The 23,168-nt window shown below is 33.8% G+C and overlaps 1 protein-coding gene across 2 annotated transcripts in view; it reads right to left on the bottom strand.

The window, feature by feature from the left end:
* CD2AP (CD2 associated protein) overlaps window positions 1-23,168 on the bottom strand; it is a 132,744-nt gene that overhangs the window by 5,740 nt on the left and 103,836 nt on the right. The window contains exons 12-17 of one of the 2 annotated variants that reach the window (XM_034991139.1): window positions 17,856-18,021; window positions 17,091-17,233; window positions 8,375-8,487; window positions 7,536-7,637; window positions 6,058-6,239; window positions 1,558-1,632 (exon numbers count right to left, since the gene is read on the bottom strand). In XM_034991139.1, the coding sequence (XP_034847030.1) occupies window positions 1,572-1,632; window positions 6,058-6,239; window positions 7,536-7,637; window positions 8,375-8,487; window positions 17,091-17,233; window positions 17,856-18,021 (767 nt within the window). In that variant the 3' untranslated portion in view covers window positions 1,558-1,571. The remainder of the gene's footprint in view (window positions 1-1,557; window positions 1,633-6,057; window positions 6,240-7,535; window positions 7,638-8,374; window positions 8,488-17,090; window positions 17,234-17,855; window positions 18,022-23,168) is intronic. The other variant, XM_034991138.1, reaches the window with a different exon arrangement.

The following is a 23,168-nucleotide window of genomic DNA, read 5'->3' as shown; positions in this document are numbered from 1 at the left end:
GGTAGGAAAAGAGTGAGGAGATGCTGAGAGGAGGGCCAAGGACAGCTCTGAAGGAACATTTCACTTAGAGAAAAGAAGAGGAGGCTGAGAAGTGGACTGAAACAAAAGAATGCAGGATCACATAAACCATGACAGAAAAAGTGGCAACACATTTAAAAATGTGAAATGCTGTAGAAACTGGAGACACTGGAGTTGCCTTCAGTAAACCTAAAATGTAAGAGTTGTTAATGACTGAATTAAAGGTGAAGAATTAGAGACCACAAACGTACACTTTTTTTTGGTTGTTTATTTTGCAGCAAATGAAATGCAAATGAAAAGTGAAAACTACAGATTAAGAGGGCAGCTGGACCTGAAAGAGGGCTTTGATTTTTTGAAATAGGGGAAAAACTGAGTATTTTCATGGAAAAAGGGCAAGTGACAATAAAAGGGATACATCAGATGTAAGAGTGAAAATGGAGTTTTGATAATTTACCAAAGACCTTCACATATATTATCTCAACAACTAAAACTAAAAGGCAGCTAAGTGACTTCCTCAAGTTCAAATTCAAAGAGTATAACTTAATCCCTGAGAGCAAAGTTTCTGAAGTCTGGTTGTTTCTGTTAAAAATTTCAGCCCAACTGCTGATTTAATCACCCTAAACCCTTGTTTCCTCATCCTTAAAATAGGAACAATAATCCTTACAAGTTGTTATGTGTGTCCACTGAGATAATGTACAGGAGGTGCCAAGCCTAACTGACACATAGTTTAGAGCTGAAAGTCACCAGTATAAGTCAGAAGAGGGGCTCAAGATCTTCTTTGGTTGTTGTTTTGTTTTGTTTTTCCATTCCCATGTTCTTTCTGTTTCACAATGCTAACAAGAGAAATAGGGTAAGCAACAAGGCAAGGTAAAAATAGGGAAGCATATGAAATACTTAAGTACAGAATGGGAAGAGCTTCTGAAAAAAGGCAGAGTACACTTTCTCTGAAATATGCAGAAAATAAGAATACAAATGAAGACCAAAGTAAGCGTGGATGGAGCAGATGGAAAAAAAGTTAAGGAAAATAAGTGAAATTGTAGTCATCAGCAAAGAGTGAAGATGATGACTTTATAGTTATGAAGTAAATGCTCAGTGAGACATCAAGTCAACAAATCTATAGTCATCCCATTACCACCCTCACCCCCACCACCCTTGCCTCCAGGCCAAAAACAAAAAATTAAAAAGAAAAAAGTTTAACTGTGGGAAAAAAAGAGAAATAGTTCAAGAAAGCAAGAATGCAAAAGATCTAGAACTACACACTCTTACAAGGCCAGAACCATGTTTGTTTTATTTATGAATGTATACCTTATGCCTCTCACACATTGCCTGAGAGCTAGTGCTCAAAAATATTTGCTGCATGAATGAATGGAATGTGACAAGGAGTCAACAAAAGGTTAGTTAAATGGCTATCAAGCGGCAGGGAGTGTCCAACTTAAGTAGGATAGCATAATTTGTAGTGAACCCAATCACCTAGCAGAGATGGGAAAAAACACCTAGTTTATGCTGACTACAATCTCAATGTTAAGAGAAATGAATTACCTCTAGATTACTTCTCATTGCCTTCTCCTCTTCCAAATCCTTTCGTAGTTTTTCCAGTTCTTTCCTAAAAACAAACTATTCATTACTGTTAAGTCTTTCATTTAAACAATATATTTGACTAATGTTAACAGGATCTCTGTTACCTGACATACCAGAACAAGGGGAAAACGTTTTAAAGAAAATAGCCATATTGATCAAGAAAAATTTCAAATTCACTAATGGAATGGTTCAATACAACAGTTAAAAAAAACCTCAGCAATACCATGGCAAACCTATCTGTGATAAAGAATTTAAGTGAATAGAGAAAGCAGCTCATGATAAAATAAAGAAATAATAATTGGCCTTTAGAAGAATTTTCCATATTCAGTTATCATGCATTTTCCAGGCTGGACACTCTAAAGCCCAAGCAATTTGGTAATGTCAAAACATGTCACAGTACAAGGCAAATTATTTAACAGGGTTATCTGGACTTCACATTTCTCTTTCTCTATTTTTTAAAATTAAATATTACATTAAAATTACCAAACCAGGGGCACCTGGGTGGCTCAGTCAGTTAAGTGTCTGCCTTCAGCTCAGGTCATTATCCCAGGGTCCTGGGATCCAGCCCCACGTCAGGCTCCCTGCCCAGCGGGGAGTCTGCTTCTCCCTCTGGCCGGCCCTCCCCCCTCTCGTGCTCTCTCTCTCTCTCTCTCAAATAAATAAAATCGTTAAAAAAAATAAATAAATAAAATAAAATTACTGGACCAATAAACAAACTTTAGCCAACAATCCATCCTCCTTAACTCATGTTTGCATTTTTCTGTGTCCTCGTCTTTTTTTATATAGTCATCTTCCCTCCACAGCTCTAAGTATATATTCCATATTGTGTCTTTTCACAAAGTATTTTAAAATATTTCCAGGCTGCTAAAATTATCATATTTCTGATAATTGTTGCTTGACACTCAAATATCCAGGTTTTCTGGTTATTGCTTTTTGGGGGGAGATGGAAAGAATAGGAATTTTATTTAACATCATGAATATACCAGCATATCAAATTTCTAAATCAAAAAGTAGGGACATTTTCACAGCTGACATATGCTAGGAAAATTCACTTCAAGAGTATCATAGAGGGGCGCCCGGGTGGCTCAGTCGGTTAAGCGGCTGCCTTTGGCTCAGGTCATGATCCCAGGGTCCTGGGATCGAGCCCCGCATCGGGCTCCCTGCTCTGTGGGAAGCCTGCTTCTCCCTCTCCCACTCCCCCTGCTTGTGTTCCCTCTCTTGCTCTGTCAAATAAATAAATAAAATCTTAAAAAAAAAAAAGTATTCTAGAAATAATAGCTTGAAAAATGCATGAAAATGATCAGGAAGAAAGACTATATGAGAAAGAAAGGAACTTTTATTTTTTATTTTTATTTTTTTTAAAGATTTTATTTATTTATTTGACAGAGAGAGAGACAGCGAGAGAGGGAACACAAGTAGGGGGGGAGTGGGAGAGGGAGAAGCAGGCTCCCCGCCGAGTAGGGAGCCCGATGCAGGGCTCGATCCCAGGACCCTGGGATCATGACCTGAGCCAAAGGCAGCCGCTTAACCGACTGAGCCACCCGGGCGCCCCAGAAAGGAACTTTTAAATTCTATAGTTTCAAAACTAGTTTCTTCTGCGGTTTTAATGATTATAAAACTATTTCTCTATATTGAGAATAAATGTCCTACTGTTTCAATTTAAATTATAATTTAAATACTTAATTTATCTAGAGTTTATTTTGGTACATGATAGAAAATGTGCTAAAATATTAACTTTCTATTTCTAAAATGTTACCATTAAATTAAATAATGCTTCCATTTTCTAATTATTCTGAGTTTATTATACATTTAAATTATATTTAAATGAGGATCTATTCCTAAAAATATTTATCCCGCTGTTTATCACATTTTTATTTTTAAAAACACATTTGTGAATATAAAATTTTTATGTAACATTGTTTTCTTTTTACAGGAATAGATCAAACTTTATATCTTGTTCTATAACTTTTCAACTAAAGAAATGGATTACTAATATATTTCTGTCAATCATTCCATGTCAATAACCTTCAATTTTTTAAATGATTTGTTCCAAACATTTTAGATTCTAATACTGAATGCATAAAGACTATGTATTTGTAAGCTATAAAGATAAAATTATTGGGCGCCTGGGTGGCTCAGTTGGTTAAGCGACTGCCTTCGGCTCAGGTCATGATCCTGGAGTCCTGGGATCGAGTCCCGCATCGGGCTCCCTGCTCGGCAGGGAGTCTGCTTCTCCCTCTGACCCTCCCCCCTCTCTTGTGCTTGCTCTCTCTCATTCTCTCTCTCTCAAATAAATTTAAAAAAAAAAAATCTTTAAAGATAAAATTATTAAAAAACCTAAGAATTCCAAGTCAGCTCAAGAAATAAATTATTATTACCAGTACCTCTGATACCCAGAGTGACCCGCAATCCTATTTGCCGCCTCTCCTTCACAGGAAAAGTTCTATAGTCTTTATTTCTTTTCTTTTCTACCACATATACAAATATATCTTGAAACAACACACTTACTGTTAGATTTTATATGCTTTTCAAACTTCATGTAAATGAAATAATACTATATGCATGTCTCTGACTTGCTTTCCCCACCCTCTTTTTTCAGACTGATTCATGTTGACACATATAGCCACAATCCATTTATTTTTTCTTGCTGTACACTGTATAGCATTTTGTTGTATCAACATACCAGTATGTGTTTTATCCATTCTCCTCTGATGCTCTTATTTTTCAGATTAAAAAATCTGCCATCCATTTCATTTTCCCATAGGAAATAACTTTGAAAACACCCTTTGGAAAGATTTCTAAAATATCTGATATATGTTTTAAAATATATACGTCATAAATATTTTATTCAACCTACAGCTACTTTAAGAACACCTACAGGCAATTTGTAAATGTAATTATCAGTTCATTAAATTTAGCAGACTTGGTATCAAAAATGTAAATGTCAAAATCAACAAATTAGGAGAGTTCTCTAACTTACGCATGGATGGTGTTCAATAAATACTTCCTAGATGAATGAACTTACAGTTTATAATGTGTTCATTGCGGAATCTGTAAAAAATTTCCACAGGATTCAGACAGATAAACTGAAGAGTAAAGAAAAGACCCATCATGTATCAAATTAAAAACACTCTCTCTCTCCCTCTTCTTTCTCTCTCTCTATATATGCAAATATATTTTTTAAGTAGTCACTCAAGATAAATTTTTTGGTTCTACCTAAGAGACGTTTGTAAAAGTGCTCTGCAGCTACAAATATATCAACTGTTAATCTCAGTATCTTTTTTTTTTTTTTAAGATTTACTTATTTGAGAGAGAGAGAGAGAGAGAACACACATGGTGGGGAGGAGGGGAACGAGAGAATCTCAAGCAGACGCCCCAGTGAGTGTGGAGCCAGACGTGGAGCTTGATCTCATGACCCAGGAGATCATGACCTTAGCTGAAACCAAGAGTTTTGGACACCTTACCAATTGAGCCACCCAGGCACCCCTCAATATCATTTTTAATAAAGAATCCAGAGCCAACTGAGAACTGGGGGAGAAATGGTAAATTCAGCTCCGAGGCAATGACTTTTATACCAGATTCCATATACCATCAAATACTTTTAGAAGCTACAGGGGAAGATGAGATAGGGGAAGAGCACCTGAACCAACCCTCACCCTTGGTTCAGTTAGATTAGCTCATCTTTGACCTGTTTTACCTACTGGGCCTTTGTAGAACTATGTTTAAAATGTTAACAAGTTTTATTTTTATATTTATTTATTTTTAATGTTAACAAGTTCTAAAGCTCAAATAATAACGGTTCTAGAAAAATATCTCTAAACCAACAGAAAATATGATTTCAATTCTAGCTCTGCCTTCTAAGAACTGTATAATCTTAGATAAATAGCTTTACCTCTCTGAACCTTTACTTCTTCAGTTAACAGAAAAGAGGGGAGCTATAGTAGGTGACCTTTTACATTTGTTTTCACTCTAAAAAGTCCGTAAGTTTCACTTAGGATCTCACCATATACTATTATTGAAAAGTTTCAGAATTAAGAGAATGGCTTTAAAGATCACCTATTCCCAACCCCTTGGTTTTATTTACATACCAATCTCAACTCTAACAGAGACAGTGATCCAGTCCCTCTGAAAAGTAAATATACATATACAGTCCAGATCCGAAATACAATATAACTTTTCCTAATATTTTTAAGACTAATTAACCCATGTGTTTGACCAGAAGATTTCTACCCTTGAATTATGGGTACATATATACCTTTTCCATAATAAGCCTATGAGAACAAGTTTCCTAATTCAAGTTTTTTGCAGAAAGGAGAGAAGCACTATTAATGAAAACTTCTTTGGAAACATACTTGCTTATACCAAAAATTTGGCAGATTACATTTCTACTTGATAGAATTTCAAATAATTCTTTACATATGTGTTAAGTAGTTTTCAAAGAGGAAAACAAGGGCTACTTACCCATGATCCTTTTTCAGCGCTTCTACAATGCAGAGCAATTCAATAATCTGAGCTCTAAGTTCATCCAGGGGATTTTTTTTCCCATCATCTGATTCTACTTTAGCTTTGATTTCTAATGGACTTAAAAAAGCAGCCGTATTTGGTTTAGAAGCACTTGAAGGTGTTGAAAGGTACACAGATGGCTGAAAACATAATAGAAAATTTTCTTAATTTGTATTTATATTTATGTTTAAGTTCAAAAAATTTTATAGCAAGGAGGTAAATAATTAAAATAATAATTCAAGATAAATGGTAACTTTGGAAATTCAAAAAGCAGTTTGATATTCACTAGTAAAACCACCAACCAACCAAAGAATAAACTTGTAATCACTAGGAGTTTATGTGAGAAATGTCAAAAGATTTATTAATAATAATTTTTAAAGAGTGGAAAAGAAAAGAAAAACCTATTAGATTTATCTTATGAATGGTTTGCCGAGTGGAGCATCTAGAGGCAAGAATATATCAGCATTATTAAGGTGCTGCTTTGATCCTCCACTTTAAATAGTCATTATTTAAAATATCCAAAGAATTTCACTTAAAAGTAATTATGAAGAACTGAATAAGTCTGTGGAAGAGGCATTAAAATGAATCCATGGCCTGATGCCCTTTTTACTATTTTCACTAAAATAACAGGAAGTAAAATTTCAATCGACTGTTGACAAGTTGAGAGAATCAGACAGTGTATCTGATAAACTGGAAGAGCAGCCAAATGCTGCTTGGAATGAATTTGAGGAGGAATGAATAAATTTGAGGAGGAAACACGAATTTCTTAAATAGAAGATGTGTATAGGTTGTGATAATACTATCTTAAATAAAAATGCAAGAGTTTAGAAGAGTTTTGTTTTTTTTTTTTAGATTTTTATTTATTTATTTGACAAAGAGAGACACAGAGAGAGAGGGAACACAAGCAGGGGGAGTAGGAGAGGGAGAAGCAGGCCTCCCGCGGAGCAGAGAGACCTGAAGTGGGGCTCGATCCCAGGACTCTGGGATCATGACCTGAGCCGAAAGGAGACGCTTAACGACTGAGCCACCCAGGCGCCCCGAGTTTAGAAGAGTCTTAACACCATGTAATAAATAGAAGAATCCATGTATACTACCATTCATTCCAGTATATATTCAGTGCACCACACTAGGTTAGAAGTAAACAAATGATGGCTTCTGGCCTAAAGAGTGTATGTTTAATGGGAAAATGAAACAGATGGATAGATCTATGCCTTAAAAAATATGAAATGTGTAACATTTATACTACTCATTTAAAATAAGCTCTTTTAAAAAATGACCTACAGAGGACAGTGTGACTTTAGTAACTCAATTTTTTAGCAAGAATTTTTTTATTTCTTGGCAGAAGAAATAATTAGAAGACACTTTAAATTCCACAATTTTAGTGTTCACAAAGAATCCTACAAATTATACAAATCTTAGGCCACAATGCCCCTCACCTTTGGAGAATAGCATGAATCCTTTTTAAATTCAGATGGCTTTAAGTTGGCACCATCTTCTTCTTTTGGTAACTTCAAGATTTTTTCTGGGCTTTGAGTTGGCTGAATATTTTTTAAAATCAAGAAACAGAAAATACCAAAGAAGGAAAAGGCAATAAACATTTGGATGATAAACTAAGTAACTTTTATCACTGTTTTCAGCACCTACTGTTCCAGATATTCCATTATTGTTAACAGGATATTACATAATTTCAAGCTGAATAACACACTTGCGTATCTGGAAAATAAAAATAGCCTGCCTCTTGGCAACAAAAATTTTCTTTACTTCGGTAATTTAAAAGCACCATAGCGCTCAAGAGCTATTACAATATATCAGAAAATAAAATACTACCAGCATTCCAGGCAATGTATAGAAAACATAAAAAGAAGCTACACATTTAGATACCAGCATTAGTACTACAAAAAAACCCCACTATTTCAGAGGAAAAGAACGTTCTCATTCTTTCCTAAGGTGAGTATGTACCACTCAATTCTAATTATTGTTGTGAGATGGGTAGATTACATGGGTACCCTGACCCCTTTTGATTACATGTGCTTTGTGGTTACGGTCTCAGGATAGCTCTCTATTCCTGATTCTGTAACCTTCCATTGCAAGCCTCTTTGAAATGAACATGACCCCATATCTCCCTAAATACAACCAACCATTTGCCACTTGAGTATAATAACTATCTTCCTGATTTTTAAACTGGTGGAGTTACAAATCCTCCCTTGATCCTATCTTTAGAAGGACTCTGGATTTGCTAAATTCTCTGTGTTTTAGAACAGTAAGTGTAACTCACAGAATGTCCACCATTGAAGCGGCCCGGCAACCTTCTTCCAGGCATCTTCGGTCTATTTGCAGTGAGATGTAGCAAGTTTTCTGAGGAAGCTATGTCATCAAAATTTACAAGATCTGGAGAATAAAATTAAATATATCTACTAAGAGATAACCGTACATTTTAAAAGATAAAAAAGAACGTTTCTGGATTTCTAACAAATTATACATTAAAAAGTACCACTAGGACTCACAAGTTAACCTGTGCTTTTCATATGCATTTGGAAAACAACACTCACCCTTAAAAACAAACATCCTAATCTTTACCTGATACATTTTATAGCATAAGACTTTACTAACAATAGAAAGTTCATGTTTCTAAGTTAGACCTCAATAAGTTCTCATTGAAAAATACAAATCTGAACCAAAAATTACAGTATGATAAAAAAAACTGTCATCTTAAGTTCTTGCTTGTAAAAACAGATGATCTACTTCTTCAACTCATAATTAATTACAATATATCCGAAAATTAACACATAAAATGTTTTAAATTTAAAGTAGTATCCTAATATTCAAATTTTAAGAACTCAACTGTATGTGGGACCCTGATGCTTTCCAACTGTGAGGTGAAAGTATAATTTAATGGATCTTTATATATGTTGAGTGTGTGTATACAAACACTGTTTTGTAGCTGGGACTCAAACTGTTAATAGTTCACTGCACTTTTGCTTAGACATCAGCATGTTTGGGAACTATAAGACAGTTATAAATCTAAGGCAAACAGGATTATCAAGGAAAAATGCTACAAAGATCATTCACTTGTTTTACCACTATCAAAGGCTGGTTGACCTTTGATCCAATGACTTGGGTTTCTTTAAACCTATCCATGTAATTTGTATCTTTGAAACAATGGCATATAATACCTTCTCTTTTTCTAGATGATCCAGAAAACCTTGCTGAAAGAGGTGATTTTTAATTTTGAAACCTAGAAATCTGTAAGTGATACGAGAATCCTAAGGATAACTCCAGACACTTCCATTGTCAATATTATCTTCTTTTAGCCCAAATTCCAAACTAGGGATATTAATCACAGTTGAGATACTTGATATGGCAGCAGATATCTTTGGTTTAGTCTTCCAAATACAGAATTAATTCTGCACATTCCCATTGCTTAGATGTTTATAATGATTTGTCAAGTATTTAGATATCCAAACTCAGTGATGTTATTTCTTAAAAGACATCTAAAGATAATTATTATTACTGCCCTCAAAGCTTATTTATCAATTTTCATATTCAAAGTAATCAATTTAGAAAAAAATGTTAAGAGTAAAAGGGCACAAAAGACATAAGAAAAGGTATCACTGTTTGGCAATATGTGTTTTATAACAAATTTAAGTATTTGTTGACCTCTGTTAATTCTTTTCCATCCTCCCATTGTGGGATTACTTTGTGTATTCTATCTTATATCTCGTCATCTGCTTACCAGGCTAATACATCACAACAGGCAATCAAATGTGCTCAGTTTAATTTTGGTCTTGAGTCTTTTGATAATTGTTTATAATTATAAAATATAACAAACCATAATAAGAGACAGTGGCTTTAATGGAAAATACATTATATAATGTGAAAGACCTTGAATTTAAATATACTTTTAAATATTTCATTTTATTTGTAAAATTTCATAAAGAAAATCAGTATTTTAAAAGATGTTAAAAATATGCTGTAGTTTGAAGGGTTAAAAATTGCTTTTAACACTGAGAAATGTACATTGACAACCTATAAAAAAAAAAAACCTTGAAAAGTACAATTCAGTAATTTTGGCCTGTGAAGATTATTTTCAAATGCATATTTAAGCAACTTGCAGAAAGAAAAAGAAACAGAACAACATAAGAAGGGATGAAGATAAATGAAACTGAAAGGATAAATAAAAGGTAGATTTATAAAATTATAGACCATGCTCATGTAAAAATGCCTTCCATATGTCCAGTTTTGGGCTACACCATCAAGACAAATAATTTTACTATTCTAAAACTTTCTCAGGTCCTCCATGTAAGCCATTAGGTTAGTAAAATAAAACAGTGCACATTTTGGAATCATGATATATTTGAACACATTTAAAATTTACCTAAGAGTAATCAGAGTGGATTTATACTGTACAAATGGCATGAAAGGCATGATAATCACTTAACTCTTCCAATTATATTGCCACTCTGCCAGCCATTTACATTTCTATACACAGAATTTTTAAAAAGTCAAAATGAAATATCAAATTTTGGTAGAAAATAAACTGATTTTTATGGTTTTCAATTAAAAAAAAAACTTTTATCGAAAGAATATCTTAATCAGGAAAATTTTTCCAACATAAATTTCATTTTATTTTCAAATGGAAAACCAAAAGGGTTAGAATAGACAGACAAACATGTACACTTTTAGTACAATTACAAAGAAAAATCAATGTGCACCACCTATTTATATGGAATATATTGTTTTGATTTCTTTTATAAATTGTCATCTTACCAAAATGGAGAAAGGTAGGATAATTTCCTGACACGTAAGAAGGGAAACATGGCAAACAGGCTAGGAAACAAAATCTGGAAAGAAAAGTCAAGGATAGGAATGTCTAGAAAAAAAGACTAAATCAAAAAAATTATTTTACAAAGCAGGAAAAAGGAACAGTTGTAGAATGAACAGAACCATTTCAATGTTTAGCGCATACCTACTGCAGTTTATCTAAACTCACATAAGATGTGTATTAGATTTTAGATTTATCTTTCGAAAGAAAAAATTATTAGTATTAATTTCAATATAAGTAGAAAGAAGCCTTTTTAAAATTACTCACTGAACACCAAGACAGCTTCGAAAGGATGTTTTAGTAAAAAATTAGAGGTCAGAGTAATAAATCAATATATTAACAACTCATTTATATAGTTATAACTAAAATTAAACTACCTTCCAGTCAAGTTTTAGTCTTCAGCATATGATAGTAATTAAATGAGACAATTTTAGTTCTATGATATAATAAAAGAAAAACATGACAAATAGTATTTTTAAATATCTCACTATAAAAATACAACTTATACATTTAAAATCACATAATCCATAAATGAATCTTCAATTATGCCTCATATGACACTATAAAGGAATTATCAAGAAAATTATTGTAAGAAAATAATAATTTTAATCTCTGCTCTTAATTCTCCAGGTAAATTCTACATTTTTGGGTGTGTTTTGTTTTGTTTTTGTATCCTAGTTTAGATATAGACTCATTTTTTATAGTATCTACCACTCAACAGGTAAGCATCTTATTAGAAAAATTCCACCTTAAACTCTTTCTGGAAAAAATAAATGAATAAACATTGAGAACATAATTCAAACAAAAATAGATTAACTATCAAACAAAACAAAGAATGTTTCAATATTTAACAATGAATGCTTTGGGATCAAATAATATTATGTATCTCTAAAATTTCCTTTTAACCCAAGAAGAATTTATCAAAAAAAACAGTCAAAAAGGATAAAATATAATAACACTCTAAAAATACTTCATCAGCTGTGCTTTCTCAATGTAATATGTATTTACCACTAAATCTTCTATATTGTATTTTAAGACTAATGTGTAAACCAATTTCATGTCCCAGAGAACTTACTATTTTAGAAATATTTAGACCATGTGAACTTTATAATTAACCAGTAATAGCAGTGAGATTATCCTAAACCAATTTTTAATGAAAAAGAGAGGGAAAAAATTAAAACATGGTTCTAACAACTACTCAATTTATAGTACTATCTTATATATGAGAATATATACTGAAGGACATTTATTTTAAAAATAGTTTATAAATGGCTTTATATACAGTATAATCACATCTGAGAGTACTGTCGGGAATTTATATCCCATTTTATAAGGAAGAGCAGAAATAGAATAAGATGAGATTAACAACAGAGGAAAGGAAAAGAAGGGAAGTAACATTTTATAACATCTTCCATGTCAGGTATTCTAGTAGGTATCATAGACATATTGGATTATTCAATTATCATTTAAGTTCAAAAACAAGACAATGATAAATGAGCTAATAATTTAAAACCCACATTTTTAATAACAAAGTGTACTTGCTACTATATCATCACCTGAAATTATTGTTTTGTGTAATAATAAGACTGTTCTAAGAAGATTTTCATGTATATTTTAAACTTTCTGAAACATGTTAAAGGGCTAGGTTCATATGCTATTTTAAAAATTTGAAACCTCTAACTGTGCCAAAAATATAAATTAAAATATGCCTCAACCTAATGCCAAATTTGAGGCTGTATTTGATGCAGAACACAGTGTTTTTTTAAGGTGTCAATATCTCAAAAAAAGAGTTTAAACACTTTTGCACTACAAAGACTAAAACCATAATATTCCAATAAAAAATGGAAATGAGGAATAACCTGAGTTGAAGTTCAGAACATGAGCTATATGCTGCTTTAGCAGTCAGGTCTTTTGTCTTAGCATATTATTTGTGCCTAAAATAGTAATGGGATATAACACTTGCTCAGTATATATTTCCTGTGTAATATGAACACAAACATAAAATTTCTCATTTTACTGTGCTTTGCAGATAACTCCATTTTTACAAATTGAAGGTTGACGGCAACCCTGCGATGAGCAAGTCTATCGATGCTATTTTTCCAACAGCACTGCAAATCTTTGTGTCACATTTTGGTAATTCTCACAATATTTCAAACTTCTTCATTACTCTAATACTTGTTATGGTCATCTGTGATCAGTGATCTTTAATGTTACTATTGTAACTGTAACGAACTGTGCCCATGTAAGATGTTTAACTTAATTTGTAAGTGGTGTATATGTTCTGACTGCTCCACAGTGAAGCTGCTTCCCATTTCTCTCACTCTCTTTAAGCCTCCCTATTCTCTCAGACACAATACATTGAAATTGGGGCAATTCGTAACCCTACAATGGCCTCTAAGTGTTGGAGTAAAATGAAAATATCTCACTGTCACATATGGAGTAAAATCACACATATCTCACTGTCAATCAAAAGCTAGAAATGATTAAGTTTAGTTAGGAAAGCATACAGAAAACGGAGATAGGCCAAAAGCTACGCCTCTTGCGCCAGTTAGCCAAATTGTGAATGCAAAGGAAAAGATCGTGAAGAAAATTAGAAGTGTTACTCCAATGAACACACAAATTATAGAAAGCAAACAAGCTGATCGGGAGAAAGTTTCAGTAGTAGTCTGGATAAAAAAATCAAATCAGGCACAACATTCATTCCCTTAAGCCAAAGCCTAATCCAGAGCAAGGCCCCAACTCTCTTCAATTCTGTGAAGGCTGAGAGAGGTGGGAAAGCTGCAAAAAAAAAGTCTGAAGCTAGCAGAGGTTGGTTCACGGAGTTTAAGGAAAGAAGTCATCTCCATAACATAAAAGTGCAAGGGAAAGCATTAAGTGCTGATACAGAAGCTACAGCAAGTTATACAGAAGATCTAGCTAATTAATGAAGGTTGCTTCACTGAACAACAGATTTTCAATGTAGATGAAACAGCCTTAGAGTGGAAGAAGATGCCATCTGGGACTTTCATAGCCAGAGAGGGGAAACCAATGCCTGGCCTCAAAGCTTTAAAGGACAGGCTGACTTTCTTGTTAGAGACTAATGCAGCTAGTGAAAGCTAAAGTCAACGCTCATTTACTATTCTGAAATTCCTAGGACCCTTAAGAATTATGCTAAATCTGTGCTCTATAAATGGAACAACAAAAAAGGATAGCAGCACATCTGTTTACAACACGGTTTACTCAATATTTTAATACCACTGTTGAGACCTACTGCTCAGAAGATTCTTTTCAAAGTATTACTGCTCATTGACAAAGCATCTTGTTACCCAAGAGCTCTGATGGAGGTGTACAAGATTAATCTTGTTTTCATGCCTGCTAACACAACATCCATTCTGTAGCCTGATTAAGGAGTAATTGTGACTTTCTTCTGACTTTCAAGTCTTATTATTTAAGGAATACATTTCATAACACTACAGCTTCCATGGATAATGATTCCTCTGATGGCTTTTGACAAAGTAAATTAAAAACCTTCTGAAAAGCATTCATGATTCTAGCTGCTATTAAGAACACTGGGGATTTATGGGAGAGGTCAAACATGAGTTTGAAAGGAGATGATTCCAACCTTCATGGATTACTCTGAGGGGTTCAAGACGTCAGAGGAGGAAGTGACTGCAGATGTGGTTTAAATATCAAGAGAACTAGAATTAGAAGTGGAGACTGAAGATGTGACTGAATTGCTATAATCTCATGATAAAACTTTAAAGATGAGCAAAGAAAGTTGTTTCTTCAGATGGAAACTACTCCTGGTGAAGATGCTATGAAAATTGTTGAAATGACAATAAAACATATAGAATAGTAGATAAACTTAGTTGATAAAGCAGAACAGGGTTTGAGAGGACTGACTTCAATTAGAAAAAAGTGCTACTGTAAGCAAAATGTTATCAAACAGTATCACATGCTACAAAGAAACTGTTCATGAAAGGAAGAGTCAATTGACGTGGCAAACTTCACTGTTGCCTTATTTTAGAAATTGCCACAGCCACCCCAACCTTCATTAAGCCACCACCCTGATCAGTCAGCAGCCATCAGCATTAAGGCAAGACCCTCCACCAACAAAAAGATTATGACTTGCTAAAAGTTCAGATGATGGTTACCATTTTTTAGCAATAAAATTATTTTTTAAAGTATGTACTTTTTTTAGTCACAATGCTAATGCACACTTAATATAGTATAGTGTAAATGTAACTTTTATATGCATGGGAAACCAAAAAATTCATTTGACTCACTTTAATATTTGTTTTATTGCAGTGGTCTGGAATGGAACTCTCAGTTATCTCTGTGGTATGCTTTGTGTATTTCCTGAATTTAACTGGGTGTTAAGTGTAGTACACCAAAGGCTGCCTGATAGTGGAAGGAATAAAGGACAGTAACAAATGGAAGTTAGCTGTTAGTTTTCTGTCCTTACGTATGTCTCAGCTTCTCTAAATTACTTCCTTATTCATTTGAAGAAAATAAACAAAACAAAACAGAAATTAGGAATTTGCAAACCCTGTTTCATAAGACCTATTTGTTTTTTAATGACGAGTAAAGAATGGATATGGATAAAAGTAAAAATTGGGACCAAAAAGAGTAAAAAAATCAAACTTTACAAACCACCAATAGTTTGACATTATTACATGTGTTATTTCTTTTTTTTTTTTAAGATTTCATTTACTTGAGAGAGAGAGCGAGCACAAGCAGCCGGAGCAGCAGAGGGAGAGGGAGAAGCAGGCTCCCCAAAGAGCAGGGAGCCCAATGTGGGGCTCGATCTCAGGACTCTGAGATCATGACCTGAGCTGAAGGCAGATGCTTAATCGACTGAGCCACCCAGATGCCCCTAAAGGATATTTTTTAAAAACCTTCTATAAAGAACATTTTTTTTTATTTCACTAACAGTAAATAACAATTTTCACCAGATAAAACACACTAAATATAACTGAATGAATGTCTCTAAAATACAATCAACATCTCATTTTCCAGAAATTATTAATGAATATGGCTTCATCCAGAGCAGGCAGGATCCAAACATATGATGAAAGGGTCTATAAAACATTCAAATTAAAAAACTAAAGGAGACCATGTGTAGGTCAGAGCTTTTGTATTGGCAAAATGACAATTCAGAAAAATAATAAAATCACCTAACAGTTTTCAAAAGGTAGTAAGTAGCATATCTTACAATATAGTGACAAAAAAAAAAACAACCCTGAGTATAATTGGCCTTTAAGTCTGAATGTAAATATGAAATGTTAACACAAAGGCTAAACATATTAAGACATTAAAACTTTTAAAAGAATATCATGAGCACTTTATATAAAGGGAACTTAAAAAGTTCTCTTCTGCTTTATGTCATCTTGGACACTTGATGTGTCTATAGCGTAATTTCTTCAGAAGCAAAATAGCGTCTGTCTTTTAGAGTTATTATTAAGATAAAATAAGAATATATAGGAGAAAGTGCTTTGAAAATGTAAAAAAAACCCTAAAACCAAATGCAAGGTACTATACAATAATCACTACTACAAAGTAATGATTGTGCTATGTTTTTAATATTGAGACCTTTATCAAAACTGCTCTGTTTCAGGTTTTCCATTTTACAGCTAAGAGGTATAAAAGACCAGGAGACAAATCAGATGATTGATGAGTTGAAAAATCAGTCCTAAAACTTAAGGAACAACATTTAACTAAAGAAGTAAAGCCTGCTGATACACATACACAAAGAGAGAGAGAGACATAAAAAGTGTATTTTCCTGAATTAGAAACAAAAGTATCTTGAGATAAAGTAGAGAAGTAAAAATAATCTTCAATATAATCTAGTGCTGGCATTGATAATCTGTGTTATCTCTTTATTCTTAAACTTTTAAAACTAAAATGTATTCATATCTGCCTTAGTATGGACATTCCATTACAAGGGGACAGAATATATGATAAATGATCTTTTAACCCATTTCTCAGTCCTTACATGAATCAAGTATTTTGCTCATTTATCTTCTTTTAGTTTTATTTTTCTATTTTGGCTTCATAGATTTTAAATTTTAATTAATTTCTACTCTATCTATCCACACATAAAATGCATACACAAGTTTCTTAAATAGTTTCTGAAAACTGTATTGGCAACTTTTTTTTAAATGTACCACCCTTCTACATGTTAACTTACCTGTTTCTTTAGAGCTCCTAACTGTAAATGAATCTAGGTCTACTGATTTTGGTCTAAGTGGTAACTGTTCAGAATCTAGCTTTGGTTTTGATACTGGCTCAGTTTCAAATTTTGATGAATTGGTAGAAATTTCCCCATTAATCCTGAAATGAGAAAATCAAACATATGCAGAAATCACTTGTATGTGAATCATAACCATTTTTTAACATTGTGAATTAATGACACTAAAGATGTTATAGCACAATAATTTTTCTTTCTGTTCCACAAAATTATTTCCATAAACATAAACCTTCCACAATAACACTAAACATAATAAAATCAGAAACGTAAAAACAGCCTAATAGGTGTGTATTTACCTAGTATGAATATAAATCATTTAACAGAGAATCATAGTCTATAGAAAAAAATCTAGAAAACAAATAATTTAAAAATTATTTTGACATTTAGAAAAGCAATACAGGGGTGCCTGGGTGGCTCAGTCATTAAGCGTCTGCCTTTGGCTCAGGTCATGATCTCGGGGTCCTGGGATCGAGCCTCGCATCGGGCTCCCTGCTCTGTGGGAAGCCTGCTTCTCCCTCTCCCACTCCCCCTGCTTGTGTTCCCTCTCTCGCTGTGTCTCTGTCAAATAAATAAATAAAATTTTTAAAAAAAGTAAAAAAAAGAAAAGCAATACAGCCATTTATGTCAAAGGCAGGTAACCAATAAACTAAATTAGGTAAGTTAACTAAATTAAAATTACCTAAATTAAAATTAGGTAAAACTTACCTGGCTATAGGAGGTGGTGGAGGGACTGGTTTTTCAGGTCGCTTTGGGTATACTGTTCCAGGAGATCTCAATAAATTATTGGCTTTGGTGGGTGGAGTAGGCTTCTTAGGTGGGACTTGTGGTGCGGCTGGTTTAGAAGGTTTCTGTTCCAGTACTGACTTTTCATCTGGTTATTTAAAAATATTTAACAAGTTATTAACAATTATTTGGGTTTTTCTATTTCTTACAGCTCACATCAGGCTGAAAATGTGTGAAACAGAGAGAGACATTATCTGTGTATGTGTTCACTGTTTAAAAGTTATAATTTAATAAGCTTAAATATCTAAAAAAGCTTACTTTGGTGGGAAGGAGGACCACTAATAAGCTTCTGAGCAACAAATAATGCCCAGTTCTTAATGTCTTCTCAGCATCCTTTGTTTTTAGGGGCGGTATACTATATATAATCACATATGATTTTACTCTAAGCAGAGGACAATATTATCTATGCTTAAATCCAGACCATTTGCTGAGACTGAAGTATAGGAAACTAGTGACATTTAACATACTTATTTAAAAATAATCACAATGACAAAGGAAAATACCCAATGTTAAGAAAAACAGGCTAGCTTGACTAGTCACAGATGAGAAAATTACAGGCTTGTATTTATAATCCTCACAATTGTACTCGGAATATATTAACACAATTTCATTGTTTCCAGTTTATTAACACCATTAATAATTCTATGAACTAGGGGCTCCTGGGTGGCTCAGTCATTGAGCGTCTGCCTTTGGCTCAGGTCATGATCCCAGGGTCCTGGGATTGAGCCCCACATCGAGCTCCCTGCTCTGCAGGAAGCCTGCTTCTCCCTCTCCCACTCCCCCTGCTTGTGTTTCCTCTCTCGCTGTGTCTCTCTGTCAAATGAATAAATAAAATCTTTAAAAAAAAAGAATTCTATGAACTAGATAAGAAAATATGCTGGAAATAAACAACACTGGGAACGATTTTAAGCCATGTTAATAAAAACAATTTTATCATCAAAAAGGCATGGTACTATACACAATGACATACTTGGTTCCTCATCTTTCAAGGTACTAAGGACAAATATTAAAATTGACACACACATGTGACTCTTAAACACAGAGAACAAACTGGGGATTGCCAGAGGGGAAATGGGTAGGGGAATGGGCGAAGTAGATTTTTTTTTTAAATTGACACAGTTGCACACATACTAGATATTCATGATATAGCAGTCAGCAAAAATGTGTCTAACGCATATATGCAAAAATAAGAAACTCTTAAGCGCAATACTGAGTAATTTTCAAAATTTACTTGGTCTTTGTAAAGAATGTCTATCACAGGACCACTAATAATTTCATGAGATTTCATATCAATCAGAAACTGGTGACTGTGAATCTTGAACAAACATACAAGCCATGGGTAAACCCCTGGTTCAAAATAGTTAGATTTAATCTAACAACAATGAAAATACAAATTACCCTTGTTTCAGTTTCATCATTTATGTATAGCTTCCTTGGATCATTTGAAAATATAGCTTACGTCTATTAAAGCCATGGTCATCATGTTGTACAAAAATCCACTTTCATATGGCCTCAAAGTAAACAATGCATCATATCATTACATCATAATAATACCATCCAATTCTAACTATAAGCCAACAGAGCTATCTGTATCATTTATAATAGTCAACCAAATCTCTAGAAAATGTTAAGAAAGCTGTTTTATATAAAATATCAGGAAAAATATTGAAGGTTAAATAGAAGTTCACTGATTAATTGAACATACTTCTTTTAACAGATATGTAACTAAAAGCTTGATATCAATTCAACGCTGTAGTTTATTCTAAAATAAAAGAACACATTTAAATATTCACAGAAATCAAAGGTGATAAAACTAAGATTCATCATTTCTGGTATAGCCATGACTAAATCAACAATAGTATATTGATATATAATATATGATGGCAATGTATTTGGGAACTAGGTTTTATCTACCTTTATTGAGGTGAAATTTACCTAACAATTTAAAGTGAACAATTCAGTGCCATTTAGTAAATTCACAGTGTTCTGCAACTACCACCTCTATCAAGTTCCAAAACTCATCATCCCAAAAGAAGAGTCTGGTTCCCACTGTTCAGTTACTCCCCATTTCCTCCTCTACCCATCTCTTGGCAACCACCAACCTGCCTTCTCTCTCTACAGATTTGGTATTCTGGGCATGTCATAAACATGGACTCATATAGTATGTAACATTCTGTGTCTGGCTCATTTCACAATAGTAATGTTTTCAAGGCTCATTCTCAATGTAGCATGTATTATTATTTCATTCTTTTTGTGATTACATAACATCCACTATATGTATATAGCACAACTCATTCATCTGTTGACGGGCATACGGGTTTTTTCAACCTCTTGGCTATTACGAACAATGCTATAAACATTTACATACAAATATTTGTTTGAATATCTGTTTTCCAATCTTTTGGGTATATATCTAGGATCACATAGTAATTCTATGTTTAACTTTTTGAGGAACTACCAAACTCTTTTTCACAGCAGCTGAAACATTTTACATTCTCATCAGTAGTGTATGAAAGGTCTATTTTGTCCACATCCTTGTCAACAATTGTTATTTTTCATTTTTATTATTATTATAGCCATCCTAGAGAATGTGAAGCAGTTCACTGTGGTTTTGGTTTATATTTCCCTAATAATTAATGATACTGCACATCTTCTCACGTGCTCATTAGCCATTTGCATATCTCCTTTAGAAAAATGTCTATTTGGGGCGCCTGGGTGGCTCAGTAGTTAAGCGTCTGCCTTAGGCTCAGGTCATGATCCTGGAGTCCCAGGATCGAGTCCCGCATGGGGCTCCCTACTCCACGGGAAGCCTGCTTCTTCCTCTCCCACTCCCCTGACTTGTGTTCCCTTTCTCACCGTGTCTCTCTCTCTCTGTCAAATAAATAAATAAAATCTTCTTTAAAAAAAAAATGTCGGGCGCCTGGGTGGCTCAGTTGGTTAAGCGACTGCCTTCGGCTCAGGTCATGATCCTGGAGTCCCTGGATCGAGTCCCGCATCGGGCTCCCTGCTCGGCAGGGAGCCTGCTTCTCCCTCTGACCCTCCCCCCTCTCGTGTGCTCTCTGTCTCTCTCATTCTCTGTCTCAAATAAATAAATAAAATCTTTAAAAAAAGAAATAAATAAAAAATAAAAAATTTAAAAAAAAATGTCTATTTCAATCCTTTGCCCACTTCTGGACTTTTTGCTGCTGAGTTGTTATAACTCTTTATATATCAGAACACCAAACCCGTTATATATTCCTGATACTGAATATAGGATTTGCAAATATTTCCTCCCATTCTGTGGTGTATCTTTTTACTTTCTTCATAATGTCCTTCAGTGCACCAAAGTTTTTAATTTTAATGAATTACAGTTTAACCATTCCTTTCTTTTGTTGTCTGAGCTTTTGGTGTCATATCTAAGAATCCATCGCCAAACCCAAGGCCATGAAGATTTAGCCCTATGTTTTCTTCTAAGAGTTTTAGTTTTATACCCCTTATATTTAGGTGAATGATCTATTTTTAGTCAAATTTTGTATATGGTAAGAGGTAAGGGTTCAACTTCATTCTTTTGTATGTGGATATCCAATTGTGCACAGAATTTTAGTTTAGCTAGAAATTCACCAAAACCAAGAGGAAATTTAGACTAAAGAAAAAACATCTTGTTAGTTTTTCAAATGCCCAAAGGAAGAAATATGTAAGGTACAGACGTTATAATTTAAGATAGAGAAAAGAATTATCATAAGTGTATGGAGAAAATTTTTAACTGAGAGCATCTAAAATATATGGCAGCTAACAAAATACAGCAAAATAACTGATATATGCCCTATCTTATTTACTACAGAATATAAAAATATATTACTAACACTATATGTAATAAATTCACCCATTTGTTAATTCAGATGAAGATTAGTTCCCCACTGCATGAATAAGAGTAGAAAAACAATTCTCAAAAAATTAAAAATGGAAATACCATATGATCTAATAATTCCACTACTACGTATTTACCCAAAGAAAACAAAAACACTAATTTTAAAAGATATATGCACCCTATGTTTATCACTGCATTATTTACAATAGCCAAGATATGGAAGCAACAACCTAAGTGTCCATCAATAGACAAATGAATATGGAAGATGGGGGGGAGGTGTACGTACATACACACACACACACACACACACAGAGGAATATCATACTTATAAAAAAGGATAAGATCATGCCATTTGAGATAACATTCATGAACCCAGAGAGTATTATGCTAAGTGAAATATGTCAGACTGAGGAAGACAAATAGCTTATGGTTTCACTCCTAAGTGGAATTTAAAACAATAACAAATGAATAAACAAAAAGCAGAATCAAAACTATAAATACAGAGAACAAACTGATGGTTGCAAAGAGGGGAGGGGTGTGGAAGGTTGGGCAAAATGGGAGAAGATGACTGGGAAATACAGGCTTCCAGTTATAGAGCAGGTATGTTACAGAAATGAAAAACACTATAGTGAAGTATGGAAACAGACGGTAGCCACATATGTGGTGATTATAGCATAATGTATAAATTTGTTGAATCACTATGTCGTACACCTGAAACTAATGTAACATTGTGTGTCAATTATACTCAAATTATTAAAAAAATAGAAAAATAAAATAATTATACTGGCACCAAAGCATGAATGGATTACGAATGCATAAATTCAGACTGAAAAAATCAAATCCATTCTTTATCAATTGTTACTCAAAGATGTGTTAGAGAAAAATACAGTACTATCCAAAAAGTAGGAAATGAATTTTTTTGGGGGGGAGAGAAAGAGCACACTCATGCACGTGTGGTATAAGGAATGGACAGAGAGAAGGAGAGAGAGAATCTCAAGCAGGCTCCACACCCAGCCTGGAACCCAACACGGGGCTAGACCTCATGACCCTGAGATCATGACCTGAGCAGAAACCAAAAGTCAGACGCTTAACCAACCCATCCACCCAGGTGCCCCGGAAATGTATTCTTAATTGAATCTATTTTCCTAACATTTTTAGAAAACTTAAGGACAAAAAAAAATCTACCCATATTAATCTCACTGAAATAACTTAAACTGAAGGATAACATACTTTCAGAACTGTAAGTACAAAGCTCAAGAAATTATCATCACATGAACACACATGAATAACCACCACTCAGGCCAAGAACTGAACATTAGCCACAATAAGTTCCCATCATGCCCCTTCCCAATTCCTACACAACTGCTCCCACCCAAGGGTGGCTTCTA

Source organism: Mirounga leonina, unplaced genomic scaffold (genome assembly GCF_011800145.1).
Source record: "Mirounga leonina isolate KUSES-001 unplaced genomic scaffold, KU_Mleo_1.0 Mir_53, whole genome shotgun sequence".
Taxonomy (NCBI): domain Eukaryota; kingdom Metazoa; phylum Chordata; class Mammalia; order Carnivora; family Phocidae; genus Mirounga; species Mirounga leonina.
This window is presented reverse-complemented; position numbering and strand designations above follow the sequence as displayed.